The sequence below is a fragment of the Elaeis guineensis genome, chromosome 2, assembly GCF_000442705.2.
Source record: "Elaeis guineensis isolate ETL-2024a chromosome 2, EG11, whole genome shotgun sequence".
NCBI lineage: Eukaryota > Viridiplantae > Streptophyta > Magnoliopsida > Arecales > Arecaceae > Elaeis > Elaeis guineensis.
In genome coordinates, this window is record NC_025994.2 from 105,450,991 (window position 1) to 105,464,229 (window position 13,239).

At 37.4% G+C, this 13,239-nt stretch overlaps 1 protein-coding gene across 1 annotated transcript; it reads right to left on the reverse strand.

Annotated features, from left to right (window-relative positions):
- Positions 1-9,860, reverse strand: LOC105046147 (farnesyl pyrophosphate synthase). The gene is made up of 12 exons (XM_010924674.3): positions 9,602-9,860; positions 8,376-8,400; positions 8,179-8,291; positions 7,963-8,049; positions 6,900-7,016; positions 6,728-6,816; positions 6,422-6,473; positions 4,242-4,337; positions 4,103-4,147; positions 3,847-3,936; positions 3,698-3,769; positions 1-391 (listed from the first exon to the last, which is right to left on the reverse strand). The coding sequence occupies exons 1-12, from the start codon at positions 9,737-9,739 to the stop codon at positions 263-265; spliced, it is 1,053 nt and encodes a 350-aa protein (XP_010922976.1). The 5' UTR covers positions 9,740-9,860; the 3' UTR covers positions 1-262.
- Between the last annotated feature and the right edge of the window lie 3,379 nt (positions 9,861-13,239).

The window sequence follows — 13,239 nt, forward strand, 5'->3', positions numbered from 1 at the left end:
TGAAGAAATTTTGCAATGCTCTATGCTCTAAATGAAACTAAAGGACAAGACTACATTGTGCAAGACCAATAAATCAGTAGAAACAGACTAGAAGAGAACGCTGAAAACGCTGAACGTGGGCAACTCAGAAGAGAGACGTGTGGCTCTTTCATAGGATGGTACAACAAAGCTGTTCAGTCATATCAGTGCTACAAAAAAAAGACGTCACAAGGAAATACGCCATGTTGCTCTAACATGGTTTGTAACTCTCATATTCAGAGAGCTACTTCTGCCTCTTGTAGATCTTGTGCAAGAAGGACTTCAACACATCCTGGACTTGTTTGCTAGGTTGGGCTTCAATTGATGAAATCAGCTGTTCATAGCTTTCTCGCTCGTATTCAAAAAATATATTCTGGGAAAGAGGTGCAAACAGAAAAAGGTCATCTGATACTTGAAGCACAATGTGAAAAGAGGTTTTGTGAAAATTAATTGGTCATTGAATGAACAAAATGAAATTTACTGGAGAAAAGGAGAGCATGCAAATAGAAACAAATCCAATGTGTACACGTATAAATATAATAAAGCGCATGCGCATGTGTATGTGTGCGTGACAGAGAGAGATCTGAACAAATTCTTATATCTCAGGAGGTCACCACGCAGACACAGCTACCACCTGACACATAAACAGAAATTTATGTTCAAGATCTTGGTATTCAGTCTGCATTGCCAGCCTATCCACTCTGCTCAGTTACTATAACATACTTGAGTTTTCATGCATCACATTGTGAGGGTGGATGTGATGTGTTTAACAGTTAATTGAACCAGCTTATCCAGCATCTGCACAACGTTCAATGCATATTTGCATTAGACATAACTGTCAGTCACCATAATGTTCCTTACTGGGTGGCAGTAAACACTATCAGGCATTCGGTTGGAGACATTTTAAGTTTCCTCTCTGAACCTCAAACCCGTTCTATTAATATTGACACAGAACAAACAACTAGATTTGAGCTTAATAACAATTCATCTGTCTTCAGAATTTTGCATCTACACATCCTAAAGAAAAGAAACGTCTCCTGATGATTTATGCTATTATGATGACTAAGAAAATAAACATTTCATTATATACAGATTCATGCATAGCTACATAAGAGTATCTATATAATCAAAACTTTAAAAGCATTCCATTGGTTGCTTTACTGTGACCTGGGTGTCACGAGTTCAAAACACAGAGACAGCCTTTTCACATGCAGGGGTAAAGGCTGTGCACATCTGACCCCTCCTCAGACCCCACTGTGGCAGGAGACTCATGCATTGAGCCACCCTTTTTTTAAAGCATATGGTGGTAGGTTATATAATTTCCAGTAAGGTGACACTGAAGCCAAATGTTAAGTTAGAAAATCAGTCACCTGTACCAATAAATAGGAGTTTATTGGATCATTTGGACAAAAGAAAAAAGATAATGATGTGCCGCTGCCAGCTTGCACATAGGCACTTCGAATTGATCCATATAAGACTTTTAACACATCATGCCATGACTAAGATACGACAGTTATCAGCAATCTCACTATGAAGTAAGACCACAACTACATAATACTCCATTTGACATCTTAAAACCAATTGGTAAACAAGACAAAGAAGGGGTTTCATCGATTATGAATCTAAGATCAATGGTATAGAAGTAAACAACTAGCTAATGACTTATGTGTGGGTAGCTTTTATCTTGAGGTAGAGCTCAATTAGATGCATTTCAAAGGGGTAAGGCACCAGGAACAAGGAGTAACTAAAGAAATTAAGAAATCAATTATCAAGCTGCAGGCAGATAGAAGGGGTCTGTTGGGCATGGGTAATATAGAGGTCGTCATGTAGTTTGAAATAAAAGAATTTGTTCTTAAGTGCTAAAAGGCTGCGATACTTTAAAAGTAGATATCGTACTTGTGGTAGCTGCACACATCATCCGTGCATATGAAGGAGTTGAGTATGGATGGTAATATTGATTTTGAAAGAGGGACCAAATTGACAATCATCCTTTATTTTTGTAGGAGAGAAGGGAAAGATGCACACATACACATACAGAGGCAAAACAGCTTGATATTTCATTTGTAATCAGAAGTCTACAAAATCAGGCTCATGTATGTGCATATTAGAAAGACTAACGACCACTGAAAACATAATTCTAATAAAAGAACATCCCATACACAACTTACAAATAATTCTACTAAAAACAAATGTTCAAGCCTTCGAGGAGACAAGCAACTCTATGTTCATAGTTATGAACACTACCTTAAATAATTAAAAAAATTATTATTTTGATCATAACTGAATATGCATCTTTATAAAGGACTACCTAATTTCAACAATTCCAGATTAATTTGTTCAACTACAGTTGCCTGTCCATCTTTTTTCTCCTTTCTACTTTGACTAACAAACTATTTTTTTTTTTCTTGTCAAGATGGATTGAAACGGAGCCTAGGGACAACTGATTGGGCCTTAAATGCTTCTCTTTTTACTTCTTGGGCATTGACCATTGTATTCTTTTCCCGTTGATCAATGATCTTTAGTGTTGGGTTAGTTCATATTGGGTGGCAAGTACCTCTTACGAATTTGAATTTGTGGAAGATATGATTTAGCTCAGAGACCAGGTGTCCATATTCCAGGATGAAAACTGAAATGAAGTCCCAAACTACGTGGATTCCCTTTGTTGAAAATTTATGCAATGCTATTAATTACCTACACTGCTTGAACTATGTATTAAAGTATATGCCTTCAGAAAGGGACGCCATGATTTTCTTGGCAACATCAACTAAAGATAACATATCAGCTATAAGATGAAGTTAGTCAATGAGAACTACCAGCTTGGCAACATCTGATAACAATTGACAAATCATTCTCATCTATCAAATTTCAATACTCAAACATGACGTAAAACACTAAGGGCACCTATAAGGCTGACCTGGCCTCCTCCCAAAACATTCATTTACCTTAAAATGAGCGTCCTTCAATTAGGTAGAATCACATACGTGGATTGAGGCAGATATGTTCCCAACAAAAATTCTCCTCTGTTTGGTTTTGCAGATGCTGAACTATCCCATGTGTTAGAGCTACCCCAATTGGTTTATCAAAATCAGTACAATCGACAAATTTATGACCAAGAAAAAGGAAAAATGTTATCCTAGTAAAGCCAAAATCAGTGATGTACCAGGATCATACAATGATGTTGATCGATATTTTATCTTATGGTCATAACCAAGGTACTAAATCCGGTGCAATGGGACTGTCCTGATTTTCCAATGGAATAAGACACACAACCGTTCCACCCCATCCTGAGACTTGGATAGGGGATGTCCCGACCTGTGCGATTAGGATGCTAGGACAATGGTGGGACAGTCTTATCCCAACACTAGGCATGGTACTCCATCTCAGTGTCTCACAGAATGTGCCGCCGGGGCTTGAGTCCTTGGCAATAACATATCACAGATAAAATAGCAAGCTTGGATAACTTACAAGAAATATGCCAAAATATCACATACAAACATGATGAATGGGTGAAGCATAGAAACATGTATATTGTACTGTAACAAGTACATACATAATCAACATCAGGAACAAATTATGCTCTACCACAAAAAATGCTGCCAAAGGAGGGACGAATTGATAATTGTCAAGGGTCATAAATAGTATCTAATTATCTAACAATATAAGAGTATTCTTGTCAAACCTGGAGATCAAGATCTTTATAAATGGATTTAACTTTTGCAACACAAGCTGGATCTGACTTTCCATAATTCTCCTGAGATAAGATATCATAAATTATGTGTTCCTTTATACCAAAACAGAAAAAATGGAAGAAAAATATATTGGTCTTACCATTAATATATTCTTTTGAGTCTCATTAGCATGTTCCAGGGCTTGCACAACAAGCCAGGAGCACTTAAAATCTTCAATGTCAGTGCCAATCTGTCACAAATACATCTTAATTCATAAGAAGAACTTCCAGTACTAAAAGAAAATCCTTTAAGAGGAATAATAAATTTTGCTTTCACAATCCAACAAGCATGATTCTCTGTATGTGTGTATGTGTTAGAGAGAGAGAGGAAAAGGGGGGGGGGAGAGATCCACCTACCTTACCAATTACTTCAGGATCACCAAAGCAATCAAGGTAATCATCCTGAAAGAAAAGGCCTGTCACCGATTACATAAAAAGAAAGCTCCACATCTGAAATTAAAAAGCTGCATACATACTATTTATGAGCGAGAATCACCTGTACTTGGAAGTATGTTCCCATTGCAACAAGAATGCTTTTTACATCAACAAAATTATCCAAATTTTCTCCTGACATCAGCAATGCACATGCCACCTGAACATCGCATAGTCAATAAATGTTTAAACTCTCCAATAAAAGGACAGTGAGATGCCAACAATTCATATAAATAAAAAAAATATTACAATATGATTATAATAGCAATAATAAAGCCACAACAAGATAAGAATTCACATGAGAGAAATCATATACAAAAACAAACAGCATGTACATGGTTTCACAAAACTTTTTTTTTTTTTTTTAACGAAATCATCATTGCGTTGCTATAAAAGTAATGCATATAGCTGTATTTGCTGCTAATCTGCCACGCAGGCCTATATGGTTGAAAGTGCCTACATAGCTAATGTATGCAAAACAAAATTAGCATATGAACAATAATCATCTCCCACCATGTTGATCAAGATCAAATTATTGCCAAAATTTGCCTCTATAGTTGCATTGCAAGTGAAGAACAGATATGGAAACAAGAGCAAGCAAGAGAAAGTTGAGAAAATAACTGACCTAACCCAAAGACATGCAAACCTAAACCCAAAACCAACCCAACTCCAAAATTTTCAACCCAAATACAACTTGAGTGGGGTTGGATGAACTGGGTTGGGTTGTTTGAAACAAGGTTTAATCAATCTTTAGACTATAGAAATATGAGCCAGGTTTAGTTTTGCTCAAGTTGGAAGCTCTACAAAGAATAGGAGTCGGGCTTAGGTTGGGTTGGGCTAGCTGCTTGACTATAGAAATTTGGGGTTGGTTAGGTCACCCAAGCTCTCAACCTAATCCCAACCCAAGCCCATATAGGTTTATATTGGTCAAACCCAACCTAAATTATGGGTTGTGGTTACCCCAGCCCAAGTTGCACTCACGGTTGTGAGAGTTAATGCCAACAGAGATGAGGGACTCAAAAGGTAGCCGAGGCATGGATCCAAGAAAAATAGTAGAATGCAATCCCAATGATATTTGGAATTTAATATGCATCTTTTTATAGATGACAAGTGGCAGATGGCCATCTGAGAGCTCCCTAACGCATAGGCACTAGGCAAGCACCTAGAATAATAAATCATATGTATGTATAGAAACCTAAAAACTAGTTATAATTCAACAAATGAAATATAAAATATCAAATAAGAAGTCAATGGTACACACTAACTTTGCAACATCAATGCTAAAACATGATGCAAATTGGGACATATCCTTATAATAAGCATCTATAAAATCCTATTAACTAAAATTTTGATAGCAACACATATGCCAGTTGTTGAAATATATTATATAATGCTATATATTAATAACATACTACACATATACAGACCAGGCCATGGTTGTGTCAGGTCAAGGTTGACTCAGACCTTATTGAAAAGTGGTTTTATTAGGTCTATATTCTGACATGGCCTAATCCGATAGGCCTCAAAGCATGATGCAGCTCAAAATATTTTTTGAGCAGGCCTAATCCATGCATCCCTAAATGGAATGCTCAAATTAACTGGAAGTTTAGACCAGAAGGCAACAAATAATAACAAGAGCTGTTAGGACTTATGACCATCAATTAAGAAATCAAGCTTTATCAACCAGCAACAACTGGAATTCAATTCATGCCAATGACCCCCTGGTTCATGTGAAGATCCATTCATTACAATCTCTCTCCCTCCCTCCCTCCCTCTCCCCCTTCCTCCCAAACCCAAAAAAAGAATCTTTTGAAGCTATGAAACTCCACTATTAGGTGCAATTCCTTCAACATATGACAAAAAAAGATTATAAAGACATGGCAATAAATTTGCACTACAAAAGAAGATGCACAAATTTCATGTGGTGGATTTGACTTCAATCTCAACTGTGTAGATTATATGTCTATGCATATACCATAAATTAACATTAACTTCCAACACTCATGCAAAGTTACAATATCTGAAGGGTTCATTTACCTAGGCATCTTATAATCCAACTGACTTCACAACTGACTTCACAACTGTAGTGCACATGCATTAATAGCTATAAACAACCAATAAGTTCAACAAAAAAAAAAAAAATGTCATGGTGAGAACAATTCATCCTTAAGATGTTTATGAGGTATTAAAGAAAAAATGTACAAGCAGATGCATCATATCATGTAATTGTTCATCCGAACTTACCGGAAGGTAGAATGAATAATAGGCAGTTTTGTACTGAACAATGCGGTGATAACTGCATCCCAGTTCAATAATTTATATATTAGCAACAACTAAAGTGGGCAAGAAGATTGGGTCAAAGAAAGAGAATTTACAGCAGAATGACAAAATGTTTATCTAATTCAGGAACATTAAAATCATCCAGTAGTACAGGAAACAGCTCAATGATACATATCAGTTCCATGAGAATTCATGGACACACTAGAACATATATCTTCATGACCACATTATGGTATGTCCTACAAAATAATTAGTAAATCCCTCACATACACTGGCATTTTGTATTTTGACAGATCCTGTTCTCCTTCATGAGTAGTAATCAGATCCAGCATCTGTCCTGAAGCCGTCTGAAATTCAACCTTCAAGGATACATTAAAATAATCAGAAAATCCACAATTTGCAAACTGAAGCAAATCCTAAGAACCAATGTAGAGATGGTTACCTCATTAAACAAATCGAGGAGACCAACATAGTAAGGCTTTTCCCTGAAATGCCGTTTAAGAATCCGAAAAATGTGATTGCGAAGTATAATCCCATCATTTGCAGCAATAAGACCCACCTATTATATGAAATTAAGATGAATTAATAGCTCACTTTAGAGCTATGTGAAAAGCAAAACAGAAGAGTATAGACAAAAAAGCCTGCCCATGTTCTTAGAAATCAAGCAAGTTACAGTCAAGTGGATATGCACTTAGCAATTCAAAAGTTGTAAACAACATGGTATGATCCAGGTATGCATTTAGCAAAGAGGACCAAAATCACCACAAATTACAAGTCAGTCATGATGACTGCCAATAACCCCCTCCCTTCTATAAAAGAATAAGGGAAGAAGAAAAAGATGAGGGTAAATCAAAGATGAGGATTTTCATGACAACAGGAGTCAAATACAAGCAAAATTCAGACAGAGAAATAGAAAGAAGGTGGCGTAAAGACAAGAAGCTGGAAAAGGGGACTAGCAGGCCACTTATTATAGAAAAAAAAAATACTGATTTATCCCTATTATGCAGCCACTGATAGGAAGGCTTCCAGTGTGCTGTTTAACGAGCACAAATACAGGCCTGTTTAATAAGCAGGCCTCCTATGTGCTGTTTAATGAGAGAAATATCTAAGTCAATCCCTAACAAAAAGTAGCTCACAATCACCTTTATATGCTAGTAAATTGGCCCTGATTTTTCCAAAAAAAAAAAAGGCTCACATCTCAAAAATTCAGTCCACAAGTCAGCCCAGGTTCTCAGTGAAATCTTGCATCTCCACAAATTTTAATAAACTTTTAACCAATTTTACGACAGAAAATTGAAGAGCCAATAATTTAATAAAAGTAGAATGAGACAAAAACCATACTCAGAGTTGGTATATTAACACATTTTTAACCTTAGTTGATGATAAACTGACAACAAAAATGTAATTTATCTAAAATTAAGGGTGTATATGGAACATGCAAATCATATAAATAAAATTCAGAAGCAACTAACAAGTGAATCTAATAGAAAAACTAAATAACAGACCTTCTCTACTCTAAACCAACAGAGCTGACCTCGCCTTGTGTGGGAGTTGTCCATAATATCATCAAGGACAAGAAAATATGCCTGAAGCTGCAGACATTTTAATGGTAAATGGCTCAGGCTCCAGTCCATAAGTAAACATCAAGTCAATTGTTAACATAAATGGTCAAGTAAACAAAGTGGCAAGGCTAGAACGGAACACAAAACCAAACTGCTTACCCATTCAATGCACCAACCAAGGGCACATGCTAGGAACACTTCATTATCACTCAGTTCAGTTCCTTTGAGCAGCTTGTAGCTATCAATCACAGAGATCCCACGATTCAGCTTACCTAGCAGTAATGACATCGATTAAGCCAAGAACTGTTTAAAATATGTTTTAACATCATCTCCTCATAGGCAGTGTACTCTCTCACCTCCAGGTACATTGTAGTCCAGCATCTGTTACAGTATGCACATGACAAACAAAGGTCATTGACATATATTAAAGACAAGGTATTGTATTTTGGACATGTTAGGAAGAAATAAATAGATTCTGGCTATAAAAAGCCAAATCACTATGATGTTGTAAAAGAAAAGGTCGGTTGATAATTGTGAAACCTATCACTTGTGGGGTATTTGCCTTTTTCTTTCAACGTATGGTATACATATGACAATGTATATTATTTAACACATGGCTGATAACACAGCAAATGTAAACATTACTCACCAAAGTCGGAAAACGTTCTGAAACCTGACTAATGATGTGAAGTGAAAAAGGGACAAGGAAAACATTGGCATCAACACAGACTCTGAGTTAATGAATTTATCACATCCCTGTGTATGTCGGAAAATATCTTATGGACCAAAAACAACTACGAGTAAAAAGTTTGAGAAAGTTATTAATTTGCCTTCGTTGTGGTTTTATTTCACTGTATTCACATGTAAAATTACTAGGAAAGAATAATTTAGTCAAAAGAAGCACCTCTTGTAAAATATTACTTGCCAAACCCAGCTTTTACTTGCTCTGATCCCACGCAACAAGGTACCAAACATCCACTTTCTGTCCTGATCAGCTTCTACCCCAGCATCATCAAATGATTTCACAGGATGGAGGGTAAAAAAAAAGATGACTTGCGATTTTACATTTCATTCGCACGGAATCAGCAAAAATATGTGTTTTGCCAATTCCAACAACAATCATCAAAGATTTACGAAAACCTCATCCTCCAATAAAACTTAAAATCACATAAAATATCAGCATAAATAGAATTTAGAAACATTAATAAGCAAGAAAAAAAATACTAGAACTACCAGATCAAGAATCAGAAATCTTTGGTGTATATATGTACTAGAACTACCAGATCAAGAGTCAGAAATCTTTGGTGTATATATGTGCATTAGATCTATAGCACTGATACAACAGGGGAGAATCATCGATCATAGAAGAAACCTAACGACTAAAAAATACTTTAATTTTCTCAAAAGAAGGACAAACGGGAAGTTAAATTCCGTATAGGGCCAATCAAGCAGGGCGATCAAGATTTCAAATCCCAGCAACCCTTCCGTCATTCCACTCGAAAGATCTCCAAGAAAGCGCCCGAAAGCACGGAGATAACAGAATGCGAGGGCCGAGATAGGGAGGAGGGTTACACTCTCATACCTTGTCGATCCATTCCCGGGCCTCGTCGGTGAAGTCGAAGGCGGGATCCTCGAGCAGCTCCGCTTTGAGGTCAAAGTAGATCTGCCGGAAGATCGCCTTCACATCACCTCCGGCCCTCCCGTTCGCGCCGTCCGCCATAAGAGCAGCAGCCAAGAAAAGAAGAAAGAAATGGAAGAAACAAAAGCAACAAAGGAGGAGGAGGAGGAGAGAATTCTCTCCAAGAAGTGAAGGGAACGGAGAGCGGAGCGGTTAAACGGCGATGTATGCATTTATACGGACAGGTGAAGGATACACCGGGTTCAACCTGGAGAGAGAGAAAAACTGCCCTCGCTTTCCACATGAGGCTGAGATGAGCTGTACAGCTCAACACAGCGAAATGGGTTTCTTGCTGGCCAATAGAAGACAGACACGACAACCGGATAGGGCTTGTGTGGGCGCCTGCCGGTGGTGGCAAAACTGTGAATAGGGAAGGTTCGGGGGGTGATGTGTTAAGTCGAAGGCTGCACGAGCATCGAGACGTATTATATTGGGAAGGCGACGTAGCACGTGTACTCGACACGTGAAAGAATCGCGGTCCGGGTTTTTTCCCCGTTAATTATTGGCGCCCTCTTTTGTCGTTTCCGCTTTGCTATTATTCAATTGGCCTTCGAGAGGCACATGATGGCCGGATTCGCTGTGCCGAGGCGAAGGGGAACTGACTCTTGCTTGTTCGGCGCAGCAATGATGGGTCGTGTATTTGCAGCGGGCCCCACCGGATGTCATACACACATGGACCATTCGAGGGTTTCTTATTCCGTGCTGTGATGCGGATGGCAAGGTAGCGGAGGGGTGCATTTGTGGCCGTAGGAGGACGTGGCATGGGCTCGGAAGGAACCGGGGAGCTGAGCGGTTGCAGCGAATAGGACTGTCTCTTTTCACTTTGATCTTGTCCAAGTTATTATCGGAAAAAAACTGGACCTATCGAGCAGCGGCCGGAGGATGGAATCGTGGAAATCAGAGCGATTTATGGAGGACCGTTGGAGCAGCGACCACTCACTCCTCTCGTGTTTGGAATTAGATATTTTGAGGCTTGGGGCTAGAAACAAAATCCAATCTGATCCTGAGCATGCAGATATGTTTGGTTGGCAGGACTTCAGTTTTGAAATAGAAATAAAATTATTAACTTTCATTTGGTTGGGTAGTGCTTCTTCTTTTTTTTTTTTTTTTTTTTTTTTTGATCCTCGAATAAAATAAAAATATTTTAATTTCATAAAATGTAGCCGACATTTTTTAATATTTATATCATATTTCTATACTGATTTCTTTTTTAGTCATGAATCCAAAGTACCAAGAAACACGGTCATTTTGATTTTTAATCCGACCTATTTCAATTTCAACCGATCGCCAATCAAATGCATCATAAGATTTTTGGCTCAAAGTGTAGATGGCCCGGTTTGCAAACCGAAACCTAGGTATTGTCAGGGCTGGCATGTGGAAATGGTTGAGCATGTTACTGGTATTTTATGTGCAAGAACACTGCATGCTAATAAATGTTCCACACCCCCCACCCCACTCCAAAAACAAAAAGAAAGGGGACTAATCAATGTGCTAGTGACCAATAGTTGACACAGCATGGGTTTGACACTGTGTGGGTAGGTTAAAATTAATAGCGTCAGACGGACGGGTGGATCTAAACTGACATTTAAGATGGCTGTTACTTGACTTTCTTGGACACCACAAGCTGCCCTACATGTTTTTTCTTTTCCTTTTTTTTTTTGATAAAAAAACTATAATAATTGGTACGTACGAAAAATCCCACCTCTCCCATGCACCCATGGCTATGATTGACTGATTATGTAATTTTTATTTAAATTGATTAAATATTTTTAAATTTTATTTTTTAATATTTTAATAAATATATTTAAAAGTATGATGATAATCAACAATGATCATGAAATTATAAAAATAAATAAATTTTAAAAATATTTGAATAGCTTAGATAAACATCACATGATCATTTAATCATCGTTTGCAATGATTGGATCACACACTAAAAAAAAATAAAAAAAATAAAAAAGATAAGCCTCTATGTGCATCAATCAATATAGATTTTTTTTTTTATCAATTGATATATGCGAATGGTTTTTTTTTTCCTACATGCTTTGAAGATAATGAATTTATTTGTCTGTGGCAATCAATATGATATCAATTGACTGGCCATTAATGAGAGACTTGATCGAGTAAAGAAGCATATCATTGTTCATTTAAGTTCCCAACAAATGAATACCATAGAAAATATGCATCAAGCTTCGAAAGAACCAAACTACCATAATAGGCATGAAGTAGTTGGAAGCAAATAAAGTCAGTAGAAAGCCTCTTTATAGAAATAATGAACATATAAAGAAATATAAATAGTTCATCGATTAACAATCTCATCAGGGATTGATTATTAGGCTGAGGTTAGGGCGTTCAACCAGTATTATAATATAGAATTTCATAAAAGTATGCAATCCTCTTCAATCCACAAAACAAGTGGGGAGAGAATTTTAGGATGATTCCAATGAATCAGAATTTGCGGACATCAAAAGAATTAGGACGGTTTCGACTCTTTATCACTAGTAAGTTATAATCATCTTTCTACTTATTTGTTTTTAAAAAAATAATATCCCAATTATATATTTAAGTCAATCTTTTTTTTTAAAAAAAAAAAATACAGAGATACTCCCTCAATTTTAATCTAGTTTTATTTATACCTGTATTCTTTTAAAATATCAAATTGATCTTTCTAGTTATCGATATATTTTAATATGATCCAACTATCTATCTCTATTAACGAGATAATATCACATAGCTTTCACATGATATTTTTATTTTATAAAATAATAAAAATATCCTTATCTCCACCTCCTTCCTTTTTCCTTCTTTCTCTCCGATTGATCCTCTACTCCTTCATTATGGACATCTACCTTTCTCCTTCCTCCCTCCTCTTCTCCTTCATCTATTTCTCCTCCTCCATAGCTATTTCCTCCATCTCCATTCATTCCTTCACCTCCTTCTCTTTCTTTTCATCTCCTCCTCCTCGTTCATCAAGCCATTCATAAGCTATCTCCCTCCACGACGATTCTCTCCACCTTCATCCTTTTTTGCTGGCAACCCATTTTCTCCCTCCTTGTCCTCCTTATCCTCTTCCCCCTTTTGTCCTCCTCCTCCAACCTATTTTTTTGCCGATGACCCCTCTCTCTTCCTCCCTTTCCTCCTAATCTACTTCTCCTCCTCGTCCTATGACTCCTTCAAACTCACCAATGAGTCCTATCCCTCTATGATAGCTCCCTCAACATCCACCCCTTGTTACCAGCAATCCATCCTTCTCCTTTCTCTTCTTCATCTATTTTTTCTCCTCATGGACGCTCCCTCCACCTCCACCCATTCCTCCACCTCCTCTTCCTCCTCATCTTTTTCTCCTTCTCATCCTTCTCCTCCAAGCTGCCTACAAGCTATCCTCCACAACGATCTCCTCTATCTCTGCCTCTTCTCATCGACAAACCATCCTTCTCTCTCTCCTTCCTTCCCATCCTCGTCTCTTCGTTGTCCTTCTCCTTCGATCTATTTCTGCCGACTGCTATTCTCTCATCTTCTCCTTCTTCATCTATTTCTCTTTC

Excerpts from the sequence above, each read along its gene's own strand:
- LOC105046147 (XM_010924674.3), bottom strand. The coding sequence starts at position 9,739 with ATGGCGGACGGCGCGAACGGGAGGGCCGGAGGTGATGTGAAGGCGATC. Across the intron at positions 7,017-7,962 it reads GTTGGTTTAGAGTAGAGAAG|GTGGGTCTTATTGCTGCAAA; the intron begins GTCTGTTATTTA and ends TTCATATAATAG. Across the intron at positions 6,474-6,727 it reads TCAAAATACAAAATGCCAGT|TTATCACCGCATTGTTCAGT; the intron begins GTATGTGAGGGA and ends ACTGGGATGCAG.